The sequence below is a fragment of the Lagopus leucura genome, unplaced genomic scaffold, assembly GCF_019238085.1.
Source record: "Lagopus leucura isolate 7727_CA_CO unplaced genomic scaffold, USGS_WTPT01 Super-Scaffold_100062, whole genome shotgun sequence".
In the NCBI taxonomy this organism is placed as follows: Eukaryota; Metazoa; Chordata; class Aves; order Galliformes; family Phasianidae; genus Lagopus; species Lagopus leucura.
Window position 1 is genome coordinate 725622 of NW_024962307.1, and position 24212 is coordinate 749833.

Here is a 24212-nt window from a genome sequence, read left to right on the forward strand (position 1 = left end):
TAATTTTCCTTGACATCTTCCACACCTCTGTGAGGAAAGATGGGGGCTGGAAGTGCTGCCCAGCTCTGTCTGGTGTTTTCACAGCTCTTACCATCATGGGGCAATGGTATTTCATGCTGAGGCCTTCAGGTGCCACCGTCAAGCAAAAATATTGTCTTAAGGACCAATTTCCGGAAACAATTTCAATTTCAAAACTAATTCATTTGAAAGGAAGAGAATTTGAGCCACCTCACGTCTAGATTAACAGAGACCCCGTAACAAATGCATGGTTTTATCTGCAGATCAATGGCGCACTTTCAGATCCTGTTTTCACAGCTGCAGAAGCGTTTGCTGGGCTGCAAAGGTCAGGTTTGGGAAATTTTCCATAGGTGGCAGCATTACTGCATTTCCTACTGAAATACAGCACTGATAGATAAACCCCCTAATGGGAAAAACCTTCGAGGAATTGATTACTTTCCTATGGTGCTGTCACCCAGCACAGGCAGCAGTGTGAACATAGAGGATGGATTAAAGGAAAAAAAAGCATCCAACAGAAGGGTTGTAATCATGCCTGAACAAGGCTTAATAATGAGCAGGGTATGTGTACTGCTAATTTATAGCTTCTGATAGGTATATCACTGCCCATTAAACAAACCTTTCCTTTCAGAGCTTGACTGAGATTCTGTTAGGGTTTATTATGAGGCTCCTCTGAAAGGGCCTATTTTTGCCCTAAATGTTTTCTTTGGGGTTTCTTTGCCTTTGGAACAATATAACTAATATATTCTTTGAAACATACTGTGCAAAATGGCTGACAGGAAGGAAGGAATTTGGTAATTCTTACATTCCTCTGTTAGATGTTTGTTCTGTGCTCTACAGGCTGTTTAAAATGATTAGTGTGATCTCCACAAGAAGCTATTAGCAATTAACACCAAACTGGAGTTTGTGCAGAGCACTGGCTTAATCACTGCCTGAAGTTCTCTGCTTTTATCCACAGTGCACGCAGCAACAGAGCAAGGATCCTCAGATTGCATTGCTGGCACCATGCTGCAAGGAGAAGATGGAACCTCCTGTGTGCTTGGGAGCTCCTTTTATTTTCAGAGGATGGAGGAAGGGGAGAGATCAGCACTGCCACATTTGTACAGAATTGTTTCAGGTGTGAATGAACCTTTTCTGAACTGAAGAGATCTCTGCTCTAGAGCCAAGTAGTAGCACCTGGTCATTTGTAAGTGTGGATGGCGATAGGACAAGGGGGAATGGTTTTAAAGGGAGATGGGGAGCTTTATGGATACTGGGAGGAAGTTTTTCACTCAGAGGGTGGTGAGGCACTGGCACAGGCTGCCCAAGGAGGCTGTGGCTGCCCCATCCCTGCAGGCATTCATGGCCAGGCTGGATGTGGCTCTGGGCAGCCTGGGCTGCTGGTTGGTGACCTGCACACAGCAGCGGTGCCATCCCACAGGAATCAGACTGAAACCCAGAGACAGCTCATCACATTTCAGGCCAATAAACAGCTGATAAATGGTAACAACTCAGTGATCTCAAATTTGGGATCCCAGCATTGAAAGTTTACACATTTCATCTCTAAACTCCTGAGCATTCCTCACTGTTCTGGATAGATATAGGGCAGATAAAGGTGGGGAGGAAGGGAAGAATATTTCAGTTGTGATCTTTCATCTTGTTGGAAGATAAACAATCAGTGGATATATTTCCTCGCATGCCTAATAGGAGAGGATAACGCAACGTTGTCATTTTTACGGGCTAGAAAGTCTCTCAGGACTTGAAGCAGCAAAATAAGATCTCTTTTCTCAGCTGAAAACGTGACACAGTGCAGTTATATAAAACATTTCCCACCCAAAATTGAAAGGGTAGCAATAAAATAGCAGCTGAGTCATTCATCCAGCTCTGATTTGGAAGTTAAACTAGAATGTAATTAATACAGAAACCTACCTGAAGCAAAAGCAGCTCTACGAGCCATGTTGGCTCATCATTCATCAAGCACGACTTAGAATGGAAATTGTCCAGTATTTATGACCTCCTGTCTCAAATTCCCCCAGCAGCCTGATGCAGCTCCTGCCCTGTGCACACACTGAGCGCCAGCGTTGGGTTCATCGAGGACAAACACCCAGAGCTGCCCCGAAGAACTTGGAGGTATTCTTGGCTCTAAGCATTAGCTGAAATGCCACATACCATTGTGAACATATAAATGGGAGGGATCTGACCTCTACGAGTTATTTCTGGGGACTCACAACACATTTCAACAAAGGGAAAAGAGCGGAGGGGTTTCCACTGGAAGCATTTGAGAGAATTTTGTCCGGTCCTCACCAAAATCACAACGTTTGGAAGCTGACTGTCGCATAAACTGCAAGCTCTTCTCCCTGCTCTTCTCCCTGCTCCAACCACGATACCAACACTCCCTCTTTTAAAAACCATCCTACAAACTGCTGTTCCTATTTCGGGCTGTTTTTCCTGGTCCACGTTAAACCCTCCCCCGGGGCCTGAGGATCTCATGCAGCACGGCCCGCTCGTGCCATGAAGGGCAGCCAACGATGTGACATCGATTGGTGCTCCGTGAGGTGGGCAACACCCAGGGAATGACAGCGAATTGATTTCTGTTTTCCCCAACAGATTGAAAAACACAATGAGCCCACAATTAATTGTTCTATCAAGTCCACGCACGGAACTTAATTAACTATTTAATTAAGCCATGAATGGATGCCGTTGTTAGCAAAACGTGATACGGCTCAGGCCCTGCAGCCTTTCTGCCCTTTGCTGCCCCTCCTCCTCACGTCCACTCAAGTTTTATCTCCACGACAAAACAGAAGCCTCTCTTTGTTCCAGCTGCAACCCTGGCGTCACTGACGAGGGTGCTCATGTGTCCAAAAATAACCAAACCGGTGCCCATTGCAGCCATCCAGCCTCGTGTCCTCGTGCTTGGCACATCCCTTGAAATCCTACACCTTCTCAGATGGGAATATAAAAAAAAATCGAGATAGTGACTCCTTGTAGACATTTAAAGGGACAAAGGCTTTCTTTTCCTCCAGATGTTACGTGTTTTTATAGTGCTTATGGTCCCTGCACCTCTTTGCTGCTGTTGTTCATAGAGTTATTTTTATATTCCACCAAAGGTATTTGCTTTCTACCCGGCATTTCCCAAGCAATTTTATCTGATATTTTTATTATGTTTTTTGCAATTTTTCTGACACTGCATTGAATCTTAACCTAACCTACATTTTGCACAGGAATCTGAGGGAACGTCAATCCTTACTTAGCAAGGAATATTTAGTGTCACTCACATAGCATCAAGAGGTACAGAAAGAAGTCAGGATCCTTAATGTTAGGGGCAGTGAGCAGGAGTGAGGTGAGGTGAGCAAGAACTTGAATTAAGACTCTTGTGGGGAATACGTATTAGAAAACAAATCAGAGGAATACATCATATCCTTCCTTCTATCTTGGATCCTTTCATGGACGTTACATCCACTCTTTAAATACAGGGTTAGAACTAGCTTTATCTCTGGGTGCAGCACAATTGCCAACAATGTCTGGCAACTCATCTTTGTGTTCACCCCATCGATAAGACTTCTGCTCAGTCAGGACTGCCTAAGACCAAGAGGAACCAGAGTTTTGCTTCTGCAGGGTCCATGGAGGAGCAGAGCCAGACCTCAATTGGTTTGGTTTGCTGACATGGATTGTGAGGGTTTATGGTATTTAGCAGCAAAGACAGTTCTGGTGATGCAGGGGGAAGAGTGACCCCACGGGAACCCCCTGTAGCTGCCCCATGAATTGATGTTCTTGTTGATTTCCTGCCTGCTACTGGGAATCACATCTGATAAGGCTGTTGGTTTCCTAGAGCCCCTGCAGAGCACAGGGAGCTTCCAGTTGGTGGGAATTTGAAAATATTTTAGTTGCTGTCCAGTTTGGACTGTAACCAAGTTTTTGTAAGGATGACATTTCGCTCAAATCAGAAAATCCTTATTTTTTTAACTGGGGAGGGGCAACTTTCTAGCACTGAATACCTAGAAGTACTGTTTTGTTGTTCAAATTTGCCTGGAAAACAGCTCTCTTTTAAAGAGCATCTCTCATTTACCTTATGGTCAGTCTCTTACAAATTTCTACAATTATGATAAACATGCAATCTGACAAACTGACTGATTCCAACCTTGCAGTTCTCCGCCTCAGAGCTATTCAGCCTTGGAATCAATGCCACCAACAGGGGGCAAGTAGGGGAGGCTCTGCACACAGCAAAAGCTGCAAAAAGCAGTTCTGCAAGCAGAGGAACTTGGCATGTCTGATCCCTGAGCCTTACAGCTGGGTTCTCTGGGGTCCAGTAGGATGCAGACTTGGATTAAGGCTTTTGCCACAAGAAGCATTATAGCACTACTCTGCCCAGATGGATGCGCTGAAGTTTAATGAGGCCCACGCTCAAATCAATCTGTCTGCCTATCAGCTTTCCTTGAAATCTGCAGGCAGTGGGATTTCCTTGATTTCCATCCATTCCTATGAGACCAAATCGGAATCGGGCACTGCGTCAAAAGCTACTGTGGGGAAGTGGATAGACATAGAATCATGGAATGGTTTGGGTTGGAAGGGACCTTGAAGATCATCTCATTCCGACCCCCTGCTGTAAGCAGGGACACCTCCCTCCAGACCAGGCTACTCGCAGCCCCATCCAGCCTGGATATGAATGTCTCCGGGGGGGGGCATCCACAGCCTCTCTGGGCAATCTGTTCCTGCGTTTCATCCCCCTTACAGTAAAGAATTTCTTCCTAATATCCAGTCTATATCTACGCCCTTACAGTTTAAAGCCATTTCCCCTCATCAAGCATGAAGACGTGAGCCTCATTTTGGTTTTACCAAAGGAGAGAATGAGAGGAGATATGTTTTGGCACTGGGGCCAAATGCAGCCACACTGCATGCTAAGGGCAGCAGAGCAACGCCTGAGCACGAATCACTCTGGACAATGGCTGTTGGTGGGGCTACATTTCCTTATATCCTGGGTAAATCATCTGCTTTGCATTGTTACAGGCAAGAAAAACAAAGGCTGTTTTGGGCCCCCAAAGGTCCCTGGAGCTCAGAGCAGGGTAAGGAAATAACCTGAAGCACGAAGCCAAGTTGATTTCAAGCCCATGCACCATGAGCTCTTATAAGCACGTTATAAATGTTTTAACTGAAAGGCTGCTCCTAGAAGCTTGTGAAGTGCTGTCATCCCCAGTTCATTTCCAAGGAAAAAAATAGGAGCAGAAAGCTTTTGCTCGAGGTATCCAAGGGAATCAACAACACAGCAAGGATTAGAACTAAGGATTTCCTGTCCAATCTGCAAACCACACCTCTCTCCTGTTTACAGTGTTAACTTATTCCCTAGCAGAAAAGCCATGTGAATGGAACAATTCAGTCTGCTATTTCAGCCTCCCTTCCTTCCCTTCTCAGTTCATTCCTGGCATTACCTTCAGACTTACAAACCTGCAACCAGAACTGGGCAACAAAGCAAAGCAAAGCAAAGCATGGGGTGTTTCCCAACAGTTTCAGCTCCAAAGACTTGAATACTGTTCACCAAAATGGAAAAAAAAGTTTGAAAACTTAAAAAGTGCCTTGGAAACACGGTGCTGTTATTAATGAAACGAAAAATGAAACCAAAAGGTCAAGGGACCTCAAGGGATAAGTCAATGGATGACTACAACCAATGGTGCTGGTGACCTGCACAGGCATTTTCTGTATATGTGACTCCAGGAATAGCAGAGCAGCATTGCTACTGCTCATACTCAGCACGTATAATCTCAATCAGGAGAATTTTAAAGAGATATCTTGAGGCTCTTTGCATTCCCTTTCCCTTTCTTTTTCCCTTTGTTTTGATTTAGAAGTTGTGTTTCCCTCTAGATTCCCAGAAACTAGAATCATCACAGAATGGGTTGCAAAGGCCCACAGAGCTCATCCAGATCCAACCCCCTGCTGTGTGCAGGTCGCCAACCAGCAGCCCAGGCTGCCCAGAGCCACATCCAGCCTGGCCTCAAATGCCTGCAGGGATGGGGCATCCACAGCCTCCTTGGCAACCTGTTCCAGTGCATCACCACCCTGTGCGAAAAACTTCCTCCTAAAATCCAACCTAAACCTCCCCTGTCTCAGTTTAAAACCACCCTCTGTGCACAACGAGACACCAAAAGCATGAGGCTTCACTAGAGGTGAGGGTCAAGAGCAAAAATACTCAAGTCTAACAACTGGAAGGGCATTTTATCCAGATTATATCCAGTCATCTCTCCCCACAACCCTGGCGTTCCAGGAACGTTTCTCCTGGCGCAGTCAGATCGCTGTGTGCTGAGCGCACGCCCTGCTGGAACCCATGGAGCTGGCAGTTAATTTCCATACTGCAAAGTCCTGTTAAAGTAGCAGAAAAACAGATCCAAAGAGCCAGTGGAGCTTTTCAGATCAACTGGCTTTTATATACGTTTTAACAACAGCTTCAGTGATACTCAGAGAATAACTACAGCACTCAAACTAAGACTTCTATTTACTTACGCCTTTTGAAATAAACCTGCGCAGGCGTAGTGATTCCAACACACAGCAAAGGATAACAGCTTGTTAATTAACGCATACAGATACATTGCTTTAGGAAGGATCTAAAATAGGAGACACTGAACCCCACTATTAAAGGTAACAGGGAAATCCCACAGACAGCAATGTTTGTAACACGCTTGCTTCAGCTTCCTGCCTTTGTTAAGGGGATTTATTTCACAGAGGTTTCTGAGGCTATTACTAACATCACCTATTTAAGTTCACTAGTAAGGAACGAGCAATTCCGCTCCCTCAACACCACTGCGACCCTTCCCCCCAAAATAAAAATTTTAGCATAGAGGTCAGGAGTGTAGAGGTTAAAAAAAATAGAGAAAAAGGAAAAAACCATAAAGCAAGGCAATGGCCTTCATGTTTCTTGTCTCAGCTCCTCCCCTTCCTGCCAAGTGCCTCATTAAGGTGGTAGTGAGCAAAGCCCTTCTCACCTGGGAACTGCTCTGTGCTCCTGGGTGATGCAGCAGATTCTCAGTTAAGTCTCTGCACAAAATGGTGTTTTTCCAGAAAATCATGTTTTGTAAGATTGTGTTACTGCAATGTTTGCTCTGTCTATCTCAATATATTCCAAGATTGAGGAACGTTAATCATCTTTCTTCCAGCAGCCAAGCAAATAGTTTTTGAATCCTTCTGTGTGTTTGGATTTATCTGCTTTGGAGCATCTTCAGAAGTGGTACAAAGGAAGTGCATTTTCGAGCTGAGGAATGGAGATTCTCTGCATCAGTGGTGAAAACTGGGGCTGGGAAAGGCTGTGGCAGCTCTGCCCTCAGGCACAGAGCAGCTCTGCCGAGAATATTCCCAGTAGGGAAAGGGTTTTTTTGCAATGCAGTCTGGTGTTCAACTGCTGTCACCAGACTAAAGTGCTTTCTGGATGTCTCGCTCTGCGTTTCTGGTGCTCAGTTTAAGATTTCTGTTTTCCTCTGGTCTTATTTTGCTGTTTATGTGGTCTGTTTTCTGCTGCTCGCAGGTTTCAGAGCTCTGGCTTAAGATCAAGTCACCCTGAGGTGGAAGATTTGAAGCTGAAGAGGTTCCAGGTGATCCTGAACTGCATGCTTTGTTAATCCCTCCTAGCAGATGATAAGAAGCAGTAAGCTTGTGTCAGGTGGATCTCCTCTTTTGCCCTGTAGCCATGCTTCCAGTTTCAAGCTAATTTCCCATCGTAAGTCTCTTATTTTGTGGTCAGATTCACCTTCCCCTAGAAGCAACCAGAACTAACCAAAACCTAGTGAGAAAATTGAAGGTGGTAAGAATGTAGCTTTGGATGGATGTCAAGCTAGCCATCTCTTCTACTTTTTTTTCTTTTAGCTAGAAGTTTCTGGGATGCCTCCTAATTAAAACACGCTCGTTTTGCTACCCCCCGACAGGTGCTTCCTGCCCATTACCTCCAGCACCATTTTTCTTTCACAGAAGCCCTGCTTTCCTTGCATTCTTGGCTGCAATTCTTCAGGAGATAGAATCTAAAGAATTTTAAGTTCTTTAAAATAAATCTCCTGCCAAAACTCAGGTGTGCAAATCCTCTGTAAATTGGGCTTAACCAATCCTTTACTAATCCAAAACTAATATTTTGCAAATTGTGGTTTCAGCCGTTACAATCTAAACCTGCTCTAAACAGATCAAGTTCAGAGCTGGTTTTAAACCGGTCTTGCAAACTACAACTTTAATGAAAGCACAAAATTCTTTCCAAGTCTAATTAGTCTTTCAGTTTGCTTGCACCAGACTGGAGACAAGAAAAAATCCTTTGTAATTCTTGAAAGAGAAAGCTGAGGCTTCCCCTTGTTATAGCAGAGCTTTAATCCAACGAAGTTGACACTTTGGAGATGGCATGAGCTGCTTGCTTACCAAAAAGCAGGGGCTGCCTGACCTCTTGTGTGGAGCTCCACCTGGCAGCATTAAAGGCAGAGTGCTGTTTTGATAATGGCTGTTAATTAAGTGGCTACGTGCATAGAAGCAGTCACGTGAAATCAAGAATGGGGAAACGTGGGGTGAATGCCAGCAAGCATTGCTCTCCCAAAAAGCAGCAGAAACCCCTGTTGCTGAGATACTTTGTGCTCAGACCATATGAAGTCCCAAGGAACTGCAGCAGGAACGAATCGCATCGCCCTGCTGTTAACTTGCAGTGACCCAGCTATTACTCAATTCCAGTGATAATTTTGGTGATAATTACTCCCTTTATTTCTGAAGTGAGTTGTTGTAATTCATTATAGTCTTGTGTAGCGGGTCAAATTACTAGGAAAGTGAAGCAGATAGAAAATGGATTGGTGACACAGTTCTTGGGGCCATAGCTGTTTGATCAGTGACTTGACGCCGATGTGTAGTTTTTAATTGGCCATTGGTCACATTTCAGTTTTAAATTGTTTGAACTTCTGCAGCTCCTGATGCTGCTGTGAGCTGCCTGCTGTCTGTGTACTGGTCCTTAATGAGCAACTGGAGATGTTTTTCTGTGAGTCTTTGTCCCTGCACTGTTCTCATTTCCTGGATGCGGCCCTTTGCTCTGAATTCAAGGGGTTCGATGTGTAGCAAGAATTAATGATTCAAGCATAATTAGAACAAACATCCAAGGAAGCTTTGTGCTGTTGGTTGTGTGTAAACTGAACATCTCGCAGTTACCATCTCCCCAGAGCACCTGAAGAAATGCTTAAACTGCAGTGAAATCAAAGGGTCCTCTGTATATGCTTACAGACGTGCAGGCTGCAAAATGCTGCTGCTAATTTGCCCCAACCATTAATGCTATGGTGAACATGTGTGCCTGAATTGCCAAGCGAGCAAACGCTGTGATTCCCAAGATGTCTTACTAATTACCGTGGCTGTGATTTAATGTTAATTATTTATTATACTTCATTATGGTCTATAGCTCAGTTAGCTCAAAACAAAAACCTGAAATGTTGGAATTATGATCCTTCGTTCTGGCAGTGTGATATTAAAACTTTTCGAAGAGGAACTTTGTTCTAATTATAAGCTATGTGCTAAAGCTTCATTAATTTATATTACAGAGCAAATTGCAAGTCCTTTTCAACAATGCTCGTTCCGCTACAAGGGCCAAATTCTACAGTAGTAGTACAGAATGCAATGGATAAATGGGGCTTTTCTTGGAACAGTTCCTTCTGTATAGGGGTGAGGATGGCTTAAAGGGAGCCTGAAGCAAGAGGGATGGCAGCTTCTGTACCAGCTCTGGAATAAAGTGAAAATAGAGGTCTGTAGAGTTGAGTGGATTTGTTCCAAGCTCTGGGAAATGTGGGCCATGTGTTAAGGGAAGGCCCTCAGCACCACGGTGATCCAGGAGGAGCTCTTGATTGCAGACATTTTCCAATGTGTTTGCTTCTCTAGGTTTCTGCCTTGTTCTCAAAATGGAGTAAGCAAAAAATGTGGCTCCAGATATTCCCAAACTTAGGTGAGTTGCCTCTCTAAAGCACACACCACATGTGGTGAGTTCCAATACTGCTTTTTGTTCCCATGAATTGTTTGATGTGCACGCATGGCCTTTGAGGAATGTACTGATAAAGATGCTTTTCTACAAAGCAACCCGCAGGCTGGACTAGTTCTGGGTTTCTGGTGTGCACCAGGCATGGGGAGCTTGTCTGGGGGCGCTCAGTGCACCAAATGCAGGAAGGCTGTGGATGCTTTGGCTCTAGAGGTTTCCAAGGGAAGTAGGATGGAGCCCTGGGCAAACTGGGCTAGCAGGTCTGCAGGTTGGTGGCCCTGCTTGTGGCAGGGGGTCGTAACTCAATGATCCTTGGGGTCCCTTCCAACCATTCTATGGTCTGTGTTGTGCTGTGTTTGATGAGGAGCTGAGCAGTCTGTCTTTGAGCTGGAAGTGCGCGAGCAGTGTGGGAGAGTCGCGTGGAAGCACATCGACGGAGTGCCCGGTTTGCGGGATGAGCTCATGATTCTCAAAGCGCAACCTGGATGAGCAAACCCTGCCCTGCCGGCCAAGAATGGCAGCGTTTGCACAAATATCTGCCAACCGATGACTTTCACGAGGTCTTCAACAGATGGTGCCGAAGCGATGGCCGCAGCGCTGTGCGTTAATTACGGCACCGGTGGGTGCAGGAGGGCCGGGCCGGGGCTCTGCGCTGGGAAAGGCAGCTAAAAATGGCTCCGAGGGGGGAACGGCAGCGAGGGCTCCTGGGTGAAATCAGAGCCCGAGGGTGCGGGTGGGATGGTGCGTCCAGGAGGGCGGGGGAGGCACGGGTGCGACGGCAGCGCAAGGAAATGGTGGGGGAGGAGGGGAAGAAAAGGGGGGGGGAAGGAGAAAAAAAAAAAAAAGGAATGAATGAGCAAAGCGCAGGGAGCGCCCGGAGCGCGGACACGCGGAGCGACGCAACGCTACGGAAGCCGCGCAGGGCCGCGCCGCCCCGCCCCCCCCCCCGCCCCGCTGCCCCCCCTCCGAGTGACGTCACCCCCAGCTCGCCCGGCGCCATTTTGAAAGTGGAGCTGCCGGGGGGGGGCCGGAGCGAGGCGCGGAGCGGGGGCAGCCCCAGGAGCGGAGCCGGCCGCACCCCCGCCGCCATCCGCCGCCATCCGCCCCCCGCGGCCGCCCCGAGCGCGGCACCGCCGGCACCGCCGCGTAGCGCCGAGCCCGCCCGACCCGCCGCGGCCGCTCTCGCGAGCCCAACATGGCAGGTAAGGGGAAGGGGCGGCTGCCGCGGGGCGGGGGGCGCGGGTGGGGCTGCGGCCGGCCGGGTGGGGGGGGGGAGGCGGCGGTGGTCGGGTCGCGACAGCGGAGACGCCCCCGGGTCTACGGTTGCTCGGCCGGCCCCGCGTCCCTTCCTGCCGGCCTGCCTGAAAATGGCACGAGGGAGCGGCGGGGAAGTTGGGCGCTCTGCCCGCCGCCTTCCCGGCTGCTTGGCGCTGGGGCTGCGGGCGCAGCTCTGCGAGTGACGGGCTGTAATACGGGAACGCGGGCTTTCGGGGCGTCCCTTCTCATCGCTTCTCTGCTTGCTCCCCGTTTCGCATCCCGGAGCGCTCTGTTGCTGCGTGCGATGAGGGATCTCTTCCTCCTCACTTTTCCTGGCAGTTGCGTTTGGAAACGCGTTCCTTCTCCTGCAGGTTGCATCGCCCTTCCAGCGGAGCGAGGGCGGCCGTGCCGGTTTGTGCTTCGCCTCTTCCTCCCTCCGCCGCTCTCCCACGCTCCGCCCTCCTCTTTTTGTTTTATTAAAAATAAACGGAGAAAATGCCACGGTTCGAGGTAGCCGTGCGAAAGGCAGCGTTTCGCCATCGTGCAAAGAGGGCAGTGATTGATTTCTCTTACAAGCCGTCACCTCTTAGCAGCAGGCACCATGGCAGCGTGGAATGACGGAGGAGGAGGTTGGAGAGGAGGAGGAGGAGGAGAGCGGGTTGTGCGGGGTTGGGGGGATGTGGGTGCAGCCCCGTTGCTGCTAAAGGCGTTTTGGCATCTCTGGCATAGCTGAGTGCTGCTGTAGCCTTCACCGGCTGCGTGCTTTGCTTCACTGTAATCCTTCAGAAAGGAAAGCAGAGCGAGCAGCAAGCACCCACCGATTGCATTCAGCGTCGCTGAAGTGCTGGGTTGCCTTTGGAAGGACAGCTTTGAGCTCCGAATTCCCACCTCTTTTGCTCTTTTTTTAACCCATCAGATGGATATAGGAGAGGGGTGAAATCCCTTCTGCATTCTTTGTTGTGCCAGGAGCGGTTGCAGCCCTCTGGATTAACGTGTAAATGCCATCTGTTGCTCAGGCTGCTTGAATTGCGTTGAGGAAAAGTTCCATTTTGACATTGGCTTGCCAAAAAAAAAAAAAAAAAAAAAAAAAGCAAACACAAATGGTGAGGCAGCAGGGCAGGCCCATGTCAGCCCCTTCCTGTGTGTCCTCAGCCTGGCGGTGATTTGCTCAGAATGCAGTGCAAAAGAAATGGGTGGTGGTTTTTGTGCGTGTTTTGGTTCAGGGTTCAAATGAGTCGCCGCCTCCCACCGGGGCAGGGATGTTCCTGAAGTTTTCTCTCCGATCCGTGTTCTATGGTAGTAGAGCTCATTACCTCACATTGCTGCTTTGTGTTTCTGCTGGGGTTTGCTGCTTTTTTTAAGCTGATAATTGCTTTCATTACTGCTGCTAAGAGAGCTAAACTTGTGGTAGAATTATTTTCTTTAGCCTTCAGCATGTAAGTTCAGCTCGGGGCTTTTGGAAGGGGAGGGAATGATTGGCATGCTTGGTTTGTGTCGATTGAAATGTTCTGAGAACTCAGAGCTTTTCTGCCGCTTACCAACCAAGTTTTGTGTGTGCTGGGAGAGGGCTCTGATTTCTAAAGTAGGAAGCAGCTCTCTGAAATAGGATGCTGGTGCTGAGTGCCCGCTGTAGGTTTGGTGCCAGCTGTGTGAGCCCTGCGAGCTGCTCCCGTCCACTTCTGCCTCTGCTCTTTCCCTCTAAATCTGCTTTGGATGCCAGCGAACTGCTGAGGACGAAAACAATATCTGTAAAGGAAAAAGGTGGGGAGGGGCGGCCGTGCCAGCCCCGCTGCTGAGGAAGTGGGTGTGAGCAGTGTTGTCTGAAAGCTTCGGTTGGCGACTCCTGCTGCGCTGGGGGGTCTCATTTTTGTATTGTATTTTTCAGGAGCTGGAGGAGGAAATGACATTCAGTGGTGTTTTTCTCAGGTGAAAGGCGCTGTGGATGATGATGTAGCAGAAGGTAAGAGCAATCTTTCAGAGTATCTTTTTTTCCCCCCCAGCTTCCTATAGCTGCTCTTCAGATCTTAATCTTTCCAATCTCAATCATATGCAATTTGGGTACAGCAGATGGACATTTGTGTGTGTTCAGAGCCCTCTAGTCAGGATCAGAGCACACCAGCAGGGTTCTCCTCCTGCTTTGAAGGACTCCGTTCAGCCTTCTGAAGTGCTCACTGTAGCTGTTTTCCCAAACTGTTAGATTCCCCATCGCTCAGCTTTTGCTTTCTGCTGTTCCTGATCTGCAAAGTGGGGCACGTGATGCTTGCGTTCCACAGGGAGGTGGTGTAGCAATTAATTAATGTTGGTATTCTTTGAAGATCCAGGTATTTGATAAAGATGGAGTGACTTTTCCCGGTCTCCCCAGCTTCTATGAACCAGAGGAGGATGAAATCAGAATATTTTGTGTGCTTGCTTACCTCGAAGCTGACAGGGGGTTCTGTGTTAGAAACAATACGGAAACTGCGTAAATACACCGCAGCAGGGCTGGCAGTGACAAGTGTCATCTCTTACCAAGATGGCTGCTTCTGATAGTGGCTGCACGAGATGTGCTTGCTGTTACCTGATCGGGCATCCTTGGAGGAGTCCCACTTGCTGTGTCCTGGTCGTGCTGTGGGCAATGTTTCTGCATTCCTCTCTGCTTTGGGAAAGTTCTGGACTTCTCAGTGCATTTGGCCACAAGTTTGCATGATACAACCTGTAAGATCAGGAGGTGTTTTTTGTTTTTCTGCAGGCAGTTGGCCTTGTCAATTATGCAGTTTGTAACTTTTCTTTAATGATCCCCAGTGCTTTGACTTGCTGAGAAGTGAGATGAATGTTGGGTTTAGCAGGGCAGTAGCTGCAGTTCCCTTTATTTCTCCATTCTGTGTGATTCAGATGAATTTTAAAAGGCAGAAAATAAGAGTCTGATTTTATTTATTAGCTACAGCATGTGGCAGACAAGGTGCTTTAAAAGGCTGCTGTCACTTTGTGAGGTGAAGGATGGCCTTTGGAAGCAAGAAAACTGCAAGTTTATTTTAAAGCTTAATTTAAGAGTTTTTGAGAAAGTATCTTTAGAGGCACGAGCTGTGAACTACTGTTAAAAGCAGTAAGCTTTTCCTCTGATGGAGTTTAAATTCTCTAACCTTTATTTTTATTGCATGTCAAGCTAAATCCTCAAGGTGCAAATACTGAAAGAGTGATGGTTGTGTGGCAGATGCTTGCAAATAATTCTTCATTAAAACAGACACGCTGACTGCATGTAATAGTAATGAGCTATGGTAGTGGCTTTTACAGGGATGTGGGAAGGCAGGAGTCAGGAAGCAGCTTGTCCTTGGCTCCCTTGCTGCTGCAGGGCTTCATGCTTTGCACCATGAGGGGCGACTGCAAAGCTTTCTGCTTCCTGGCGGGTGAGCTGAGCTGTGAGCCCAGGTGGAGATCAGGGCAGCCTCTGCTGCAAGGGAATGAGCTTAGCTGCCTTCAGTGCTGGCAAGCCAGTCCTGATGCTCTCTAGAATGTTTTTTGGAGTATGGAATATATAGGTTTGTGGTTCTGTGATCCAGGGAAGAGTTTGGTGTCATTGCCAGCTTACAGTGCAGACCCCAGAGCTTCACTGCACTGCTGGACGTCTGATGTGTGTGTCTGCATCTGACCCTGGGACGGGGTCTCGGAGTTGGAGTTATAGTTGGTTGTAATCTGTGGAGCTGAAGTTCTGAGCTCTTCTGAGTGTCTGGGTCTCAGGATGCTTGCTGGAATTTATTGGGAGCCGGCTGTCGTAACTGTAATGAAGTTTTACCTTCCATCCAATCCTTGGGGTTCCTGCTGAGCTTTGTAATGTTTCCCCATAATGCTGCTGTGAAAGTTAATAGTGCATCAAGCTAAAACTTAAACCTTTTCTTTTTCTAAGTTACATTTCTGGCTTGAAGTTAGACTCACTTAACAAGATGGAGCCTTGTGTAGTTCTTGTAGAATTAGAGCAGCAGTTTTGCATGCTTCTGGTCCTCCTTCAGAATACCAGCAGACAAGTTGTCAGTGGCTCTGAGCCTGCTCTGACCTTTTTCCCTCCCCTGTCTGCTTTCTTGTGGCATGCTCCACAGCCAAACCTTAAGAAAACGGTGCTGTCTGAAACTTCAATGGTCCTTTAACTGCTGTGGTCTGCAAGCTAATGAGTGTGGCTCTGCTCGCCCCTATGGGTGAGGGCAGTGCCAGTTTGCCAGTGCCAGGGTGTGGGTTTCTGGTTTATGGAATGGCATTGGAACTCAAATTTAGAAAGCTGACTTTGGTGGAATACTGAAACTTCACTCACAGAAAGTGAAGGGGGAAAAACAAAACTGAAATGGAAGGAGTTTCACTGTCTGTTTTCTTCCTGTTCTTAATAGAATGTTGGGATGTTTAAATAGAAAAGTTAACGTAAACCAGGGAGTGTCAATCAGGAAAACTGCATCGGCTTAATTGCAGCAAGCAGTAAAGTTTAACCCGATAGTCTCCTTGAAATGTTGGCTATAAATAAGCCAAGGGAGAGCAGTGACAATACGATAATGATAGCAAACCAGTAAAGTTTGTGGAGAATGCTGGTATGCAGCTTCCAGCACGTCTGGGTGAGGTGTGAGCTCCTCACCTTCAGCAGTAGGAGCACCTGCAGCTCTTCAGGCGCTTTGGCTCCTTCTGGGTCGGTGTTGGTAGGTTTGATGGCTGAAGCACAAACTGTCATATGAGACAGTTCTTAATTTTTTGGCTTTCTAGGTGCAGTGTGGTGGGTGGATGTGACAGTGTTTCTTCGAGGGATGGAAGGAAAAGGAGGGGGAAGCTGTTACTAAAGCCTGAGGAGTGAAGGTGGCGGTGATTGTTGAGAGCCTTTCTGTGCCACTCTGCTTTGGCAAAGACTTGATGACTGGAAGGGGCTTGGTTCCATGAGGAGCAGTGGAGAAGAGCCTCTCAGTGTGTATGGAGCTTCTCTTTGGTCGTAAGCTTTGGCCTGGCTCTGTCACATTGAGGTTAGATGCGGAAATTAGGTTCTGAGTTTGAAATCTGAGCGTCAGCTTCATTACGTTTTTGGGTGTTTAATTCTAGCTGATGGAGTAAGGCTGCCTTTTTTGTCGTGTGGCTGTCCATTGTGTCAGGGCAGAGGGATCGCAGCTCCTGCTGTCTCTGCTTCTCAAACAGCAAATCTGTTGCTCCGCAGAAGCCTTCCTCACTTCTCTATTTTACCTTTGTCTTGCTGGAGCTCAGTCCTGCTGCAGATGTGCTCATCTCGTTCTGTCAGCTCTGGAGGATCCAGAACCAGGACACGAGATCAGGCAGAACTCTGCTGGTGGTGAAAGCAGAGACTGTAAGTTCTGTGGTCAGGGTGTTCAATAAGCTGTAATTCCTGAGTGTTGTCCCCTCGGTGCCATTGCTGTTTCACTGCAGGTAAGACTTAACTGTCCAGAAGTGCTCGAAAGGAGACATAACCATATTTTCTTAGAAGTTTCCTTTGTGGGAATGGCTGCTGAAAAGGACGAGAGATTTTCTTCTGTTTCTTTGTTGCATGGTTTGTTTTTGTTCTTCTGTTAAGCTCTCCAAGATACAGCATGGTGGCAGCTCTGCTTGGAAACAGCTTAGGAACTGTAAGTCTAGACTGCCTGAAAACTGGATGCTGGCTTAATGGAATGAGTTCATACTTCAGAACAAATTAAGTCAAATTTGTTTAATTACTTGGCAGAGGGAAAAGAGTCAAGCTGCTCTATCTAAATGTTCTTTCAAGTGTAATCCAAAGATACGTAAAAGTCTGATAGTCTCCATCCAAGGCTGGAAGCCAGGAACTTAAGTCCTAAGCTTTGGCCCTGAGTGATTACCCATCGTCTCTGACAAGTTGTTTAACTCCTCGGTGCCTGGGTGCTGCTGCTCTGATGCTGGTCTGTGCTTCTTTGCTGGTCTGTTGCTTATTTGTGTTTCTTTATGGTGCTGTAGGCTGTTGCAGTTGGTGACATGATGAGCAGATGAAGTCCCTGACGTTTCTGTCCCTGAACAAATTGCATGTGGTCAGAGATAAGAACAAGGCTTGACAAGTCTCTTGTTTGGGAATGCTTTCTCTGTTTGATCTAGGTATGTTACAACTTTCAGTTGTAGTTTTGTGTTTATTTTTGGCTGACTTCAAATTGCAGAGCAGCTGTGCTTCAGCAGTGCTGGTGGTTTGCCTTCAGTACACCAAAATAGCTGCCATTAATGTTGAGGAAGACTGAAGTCAGGAACGGGAACTGCTGTAAAGAGCAGTTTACCACCTTGTGAAGTTTGTTATCTTCTCCTGGCTTATCAGAAAACTTTCTCCTTGTCAAGTCGCATCTGTTAGTACTGGGGTTAGAGCTGCAGAACCTCCTCTGTGCGGCTGTGGCACATCCTGTTCTGTTGGCTTGGCTGCTGTCTGACTCTGCATAGAGGGATGCTGCTGGGATCATGGGGAAGGAGGGCTCCTACCCAGCTGGGCTTGTGGGCAGCACCCAGAAGAAACACAGTGGCATTGTTGTGGAAGCAGTGGTTGGGCTGTTCTGCAATAGGCGCTGATGCAGTAGGAGGGGAGGAGGAGTTCTTTCTCTCCCAAAAGATTGGAATGCAGTTATAGTGAGGAGCTTAACTTCTGGGGTTAAGTTGTCTGTGCCCATAAAGTAGTGTTAGTTCAGAAGAGCGAGGGCTGCAAACAGGTTTAAATGGCAGCTTGAAATGTCTTGGCAGTCATGCTGAGCAGTGTTGTGCTATTTCTTTCTGTAGCATTCTGCTGTTCTTGGGATCTTTTGCACTTAATGCTCCTTTTCCCGTCTGATTTTTAGTTTATTTCTGTGTCGTTAATATAGCAGTTAATGATCAGACAGCAGCCATACGAAGGAACGCAGCTCTGCTGTCTGGAGAAGCCCTGCAGGATTACAGCTCTGTGGCTTTGAATTTTAAAGGTGCTTCCTCCAGGTTCTCTTTTGGTTACTTCTATCCTCACACTGGGCTTCACAAAACATGTGCAGGGGAGAGCTAAAATCAGGAGAGCTTCTGGCAGATGCAGTGCTGATGTAAGAGTTAAGAGCTGGGTGTTCCTAGCTGTGCTGTTTGCCTTTCTTTTTCTCCTGCTGTCTTCTGACTTGCCTATTTAGGCCATGGCTACATGTTTGGCAGCATTTCTGCTTAAAGAGGCACTCCTTCCCACTTTGCTGGCACCAGCATTCATGTAACTGCACAATGAACTCGCCTGGGAAGCTGATCCAGCTGAAAAATGCTTAAAACTGTGCTTTTGACTGGATTCTTTCTCAGCTGAACTGAACCCTGATCTGGTTCTCAATGCTGTGTGCTTGTGACAGCATGGAGCGAAGAGATCAAGCAGCTCGAGGAAGAGGAGGAACTCTGGAAGAGAGTCAGTCTCCTGTAGGACTTTAAGTACAGTCAGTACAAGACACTGATCTCCAAGTGCTGTGCTGTTGCAAATGGTAAACGAAATGAGCAGAAGGGACTCGGAACTCTGCTGTTTGAGATGTGCTTTGTGCTGTTGGAAGGCCAGCAATAAATATATCAACTACCACTGCTGTGGTGGTGATCCCAGGCTGGATTTTAGTTCAGTCTGAACTAAATGGTAGCTGAAACTTCTGTGGATGTGTGGGTGTGCAGACACTGCGAGTGCAAAGAGAGGGAGATGAAGATGTGCCTGGGGGGCTGGGAGTGCAGAACTGCCTGGTGTGGAAGGAGGAACACACCAGTGTTCAAGCTGCTTTGCGCTGTGACAGCTCTTGATTTTTCCAGTCACACGTGTGAGAGCATGCCCAGCAATGCTGTGCTCAATGCCATCCGTCACTGGGATGTCAGCAGTGCTGATCTGCAGCAGAACTAGTGTGCATAGGACAGATTTTCTTCCCCCAGCATCCACACAAGCAGTGTGTGAAAAGAGAAGCCATTCTGGACTTGTTTAGCATTGTCATTAGCTTTGTTGTTTGGTTGTTTTCTTGTTATCAGTATGGCTTAGTTTCTCGTGGAAAAGAATAGCAGTTAATTGGGAGCTGGATTACTTACTGATTGCTTTACAGTAAAGCACTTGAGATAATCTAACGAATGATAATCTCTTGCTGTGTCTTATCGCTCTTAATATGATTTGAAAAACTGATCCCTTGTTTGGAGTTTTTCCTTCATCTAAATTAATGTATTATTTAGATGCTGTAGAACGAGGCTGCTGTGCGCAATTAAACCTGTGATGTCCTGTTTCACCCCCAGAAAATAACATCACTTAGTGATGGCACCGAACTCGTTCCATGTGTTCCTTAGGAAATGCTGCTCTTGAAGCTATTTCTATAACATCCATATATATATATATATATATACATACATATATACACACACACTTAATTCTCTACTGCTTTAAGGGTATTTTCCAGACAAGGATATTTTCCAGACCTTTCTTTGTTTTATAATACACAGCACCATAAAGACTGACCATATATGTAGTATAGAGAGCAACCAAGGCATCATGGAGGTGTTGTTAGTACAGGTTGGTAACATTACTGAAGGCAACTCCTGGAGGTTTCTGTGTGTGGCTGTGATTTGGATACAGAAATAAAAGTAACTGTGAGCTTTTTTTCTTCCAACTTCTCGTGCTTTTGGTAAGCACTGGAGGAGAAATTATTAATGTGGTCAGACATCCTTTGGAAAAATGTATTTTCCTCCCAGCAATCCACAAGTGATAGCACCATTAAGGAGCCCAGCCTATTGGGGTCATGTGTTAACCCCTCTGGCAGATAGGCTTGCATCTAATTGTGGAGGAAAAAAAAATCAGGGTCAGGAAGAGAGGATTTAAGAGTTGTGCTGTAAGAAAGGTTGGTTTCCCAGGTATGCAGAATGTATTTTGTTTGGATGTTTCTCCTTGTGTTTTTGGTGGTAGTGCCTTGCATTGGAGCTCTGGGAGTTGCGTGCTGTCCAGGCACACAGTTAATGCTGCGTGGTTTGACAAGTTTGGGAAATAGAGCTGTGTATGTTCAGACAAAATCAGTCTATTAAAATACTTTTTTAATCTCGAACTCTAAATGTCTGGTTCTGACAGACCCTTCCGAGTTGCTGGACCTCCTCCTTTTGAAACTGAAATTATCAGACAGTGTCCGTAGTGCATCATGTATGGGGTCACTTAGAAACATTGAAAGAACTGAAAAAAATCTTTCAGTAATTACTGTTAAGCTCGTTTGTACTGAAATGTGGCCTGGGCATGGGATGAGAAGTTAAGCACAGTGCAGCCTGAATGCTGCCCTCCAGGCTCGCTGTGTAGAGGTGGCAGCTGCTTCTGGGGGCATTGGCTGAAGCATGCATTTCTGATGGTAACGTCTTCATTCTACAGCAGCCCCTTTGGGAAGGGTTAACTGGTGCTGTTACTGGAGCAGGTCGTGTGCTGCACGTCGCCCAGCAGTTTTGTCACTGGCAAAGAGCAAACAGGCAGCATTTCAGTACCAGAGCACTGCTTGGGGTCATTGCCGGCTCCCTGGAGCTTGACATGAGGAAGCTCATCCCAAACCTGGGAGTCCCTCACCTGCTTGCTTGTATAACATCCTCATCCCTCTGCTGTTCCTGAAAATCTCTGATCTAAATTGTCATCTGTGACTGTGCTCTGAGGTCACCTCTGTGCTGTTACTCAGTGTTCCTGTGCGAGGATTAAGCGTGGTGATGGGGGAAAAAATGATGGCACAGAGGAGCACAGCCTGCGTAGGAGCACTTCTGGCTTCACCTGCTCTCCTTGCTGGCTGCTGTCACTATGAAGAAGTCAGCAGGGAAGATCATGTGCACAGCCCTCCTCTGTCACGTAACCTTTGTGCTGGGATTCTTTTTGGAGAAGCCTTACTAAAGTGGAAGCTGTTTGGTGCCGTGCAATTCCTGTTCTTTTGAAACAGTGTCTCTCGAATGGGCCTTAAATTTCTTGAATAACTGCATGGTTGTGTTGTTGTTGTTTTTAAACCAAGTTTAAAATTTGTGTTTAATTGTCCTGAGGGGATAAGAGGGAGTGAAAAGTAAGGCGATGAAAGGCAATCATATGAGTCAGGATTCAGGGCAGTAAATCACTTCAGCCCTCGGTGCTTTGTGTTCTTTATCTGTAAGACTGGTTTGCCTGTTGTCCAAATGGGCTTCTGAAACTTGGAGATCTGTGTGGGGTGGTCATGTAACTAATTGCTCCAAACCTTGGTTTTATAGTTGTTGTAGAACTTCTCTGAGATCAGGGAAGGGATCCTAATCTATAGATAGAGGAGGTGAGATGTAAAGTAACTCCCTTAAGAATTCGGTCGGTGTTTTGTTCAGATTTGTAGGGTCCTTTTTTCTGTGGCATGAAGACCTGCCTTACAGAGGTGTTAAGATGCATCTGTTTCATTCTGTATCACCTGCAGAAGTTGTCTGTAGTGAGTGAAGCTATCAGAAGTTCCTATTCCACAATCTCTTAATAGTCAGAATTGTATTCATCTCAGCTGCAAACGCCAGCAGCACCTGTGAGCTCCTCAGCACTGCCTGCAATACCTGTGTGCTGTGCCTCTTACCTACCTGAATGCAGAGGAGGGAGAGTGCTTTTCTTATTTTTATTGTCCTCCTTTTATTTTCCTTCCTTAGCAGGAGGCAGCAGATGTGTCTGATAGGCAAAGGTTTCTCACGTTCTACAATGCAGTACTTGAAGATGAAGAGCCATAGGAATTCTTGGCCTTGGCTTTTTTCCCTGAAATAAAAGCTCTGGTCAAAGAATGTATGGGAAGAGTGCGAAACAGCAGGATAGCTTCCAGGAATTGCTTTCTGCTGAACAGAAATGCCAACCAGACTGCAGAGTTCCATTTGCTCATTCTAAAAGGCAGTCAAATCCTGATATTTTCCTAACGTCCTGCTAACTTGCTGTGTGTGTTTGTAATGGCCTCAGAAAAAAGAAAGTCAAGATGCTCCCATGCTCTTAGCTGGCATTCTCAGTGACAAATCAAGGAGGGCATTGCCCAGAGGCTTCTGTTACATCCAAGCAGAACAATGGTGCAGCGTGTTATTTCCAAATATATTATTTGCAAACAGAATGAGCTACTGGCTTTTCTGTGCTGTGCAGCCTATTGAAATTCTGGCTGCGATTCCAGCAGACTTTTTCCATAAATAGCTCTGCAATACTTCAGAACACAAACAAGCTCCTGAAAATACCTGAAGTAAGTCTTCAGAGAGGGCTGCTTGGCCTTTGATAGTGGCTGGTGCTGCGGTGTGGGTGCTGTGATGGAGGTGAGGAATGAATGCCTCTGTGGGCTGAGGTGTGGGACTGTGAGCAGGAGCTCAGAACAGTACAGGAAGGGCATGGAGCTCTTGGAACGAGTCCATAGGAGGGCTGCCGAGATGCTCAGGGGGCTGGAAGCACCTCTCCTGTGAGGAAAGGTTGAGGGAACTGGGATTGTTTAGCTTAGAGAAGAGGAGGCTCTGGGGAGACCTCATGGTGGCCTTCCAGTACTTGAAGGGAGCGTATAAACAGGAGGGGGTGGGTGGATGGTGATAGGACAAGGGGGAATAGTTTTAAACTGAGACAGGGGAGGTTTAGGTTGGATATTAGGAGGAAGTTTTTCCCCCAGAGGGTGCTGAGGCACTGGAACAGGTTGCCCAAGGAGGCTGTGGCTGCCCCATCCCTGCAGGCATTCGAGGCCAGGCTGGATGTGGCTCTGGGCAGCCTGGGCTGCTGGTTGGCGACCTGCACACAGCAGGGGGTTGGATCTGGTGAGCACTGTGGGCCTTTGCAACCCACGGCATTCTACAGTTCTGTGAGTCTGTGAATTCAAGGGCTCCTCCATCACCTGATTCAAGTAAAGGAAGAAAAAGGTGATAAAATGCACAAATGCAGGCAGAAACAGGTGTGTTTTCCTCAGTAGTGTGGAAGCTATATTGGTATTTTAATTAAAAAAAAAAAAAATACAAGCAAACGCCATGTGATAAGTAAATATAGCATGAAGTAGAAACAATTGATTCTTTTAAAGAGCAGCCATCCAAATAAAAGCATCCTTTTAACATTTCATACTGAACGGGCATTTGGTGATGTGAATTCATACGTAGCTCCCTTTGTAGTGCAGGTTTTCCAGTGCCATCTCGGTGAATGCACCCTTGGATAAGTGATGGAGGGGCCGTTTTGGTGCGGGCATGTTCTGTTCTAATTGGTGCGAGCTGTCTTGAGTAAGATGTCTTATTGTGTTGAGGAGAAGCTTCTAAGCCGTCTGAGCTTGGAGAGGTGAGTAAACACTTCAGTGATTCACCTGGTTCCCAGGGCTGCTGTCCCTCTAGGCCTGTTGCTACTGAATATTTTAACAAGCAGAGAACCTCATTTAAAAGGAGTCAAAGAGCTTGAATGTGAGTTTGGCCTTGTGCAATCTGTGCTCTGCAGCCTTACGCTCAGTCCTGTTTATCAAACCTGTTTATCGGCTGTCAGCACAGAATGAGGGTGGAACCATAGAGAGACTGGGAAGGCCTTGGGAGCTTGTTAGTGCCGCCTTTAATGCGAAGCTTCCAGCTTCCCATGTTACTGCTGATGGGTGTTTAGTAAAAAGCCTTCATCCAGGGGCAGTGAACAGCCTGGGAAACGTGCTTGAAGCATCGCCTCCTGTATTCTTGAATGATGTTTTTTCATAATGTTCAAAATCGTGCTTGGTGTAAAACTTGCACGTGGGGGTTGCACCCTGGTCTTGGATGGGAAGTAGCCTTGGTACCCATAGGAGGGGGGGCTTGGTGCTGTGGAGTGGGCATAACTTAATGGGAAGAGCAGCTTAGCTGCTGACACGTCTGTCTTTTTTAGGACCTAGATGGTATTTCTGAGTGTAAGATGTTTCGAGAACATTCTTTGTTCCTCCCAGGCATGTTGAGAACAGTTCCCAAAGAAGGAGAAAGTATAAATAAAACAGCTTGGCAATACAGTAAAACACTTCTGCCACAAGAAGTAATTAGCCTGTTCTTGGAAAGGGCTACAGAGCCAGCATGTTATCTTTATCTCAGTAAAAATAAAGCTTCAGTAACACTAATTCTTTTAAAAGATTTTGGGGAATCCTGATATTAGGTATAA

At 46.8% G+C, this 24212-nt stretch overlaps 1 protein-coding gene across 5 annotated transcripts in view; it reads left to right on the forward strand.

The window, feature by feature from the left end:
* The first annotated feature begins 6977 nt into the window (after nucleotides 1-6977).
* PPP2R2A (protein phosphatase 2 regulatory subunit Balpha) overlaps nucleotides 6978-24212 on the forward strand; it is a 38448-nt gene continuing 21213 nt past the window's right edge. The window contains exons 1-4 of one of the 5 annotated variants that reach the window (XM_042886708.1): nucleotides 6978-7006; nucleotides 7499-7565; nucleotides 9856-9919; nucleotides 13092-13166. In XM_042886708.1, the coding sequence (XP_042742642.1) occupies nucleotides 6990-7006; nucleotides 7499-7565; nucleotides 9856-9919; nucleotides 13092-13166 (223 nt within the window). In that variant the 5' untranslated portion in view covers nucleotides 6978-6989. Of the gene's footprint in view, nucleotides 7007-7178; nucleotides 7205-7498; nucleotides 7566-9855; nucleotides 9920-11081; nucleotides 11152-11495; nucleotides 11618-12450; nucleotides 12503-12839; nucleotides 12968-13091; nucleotides 13167-24212 lie in introns of those variants that run through there. The other 4 variants (XM_042886710.1, XM_042886707.1, XM_042886711.1 and 1 more) reach the window with 4 other exon arrangements.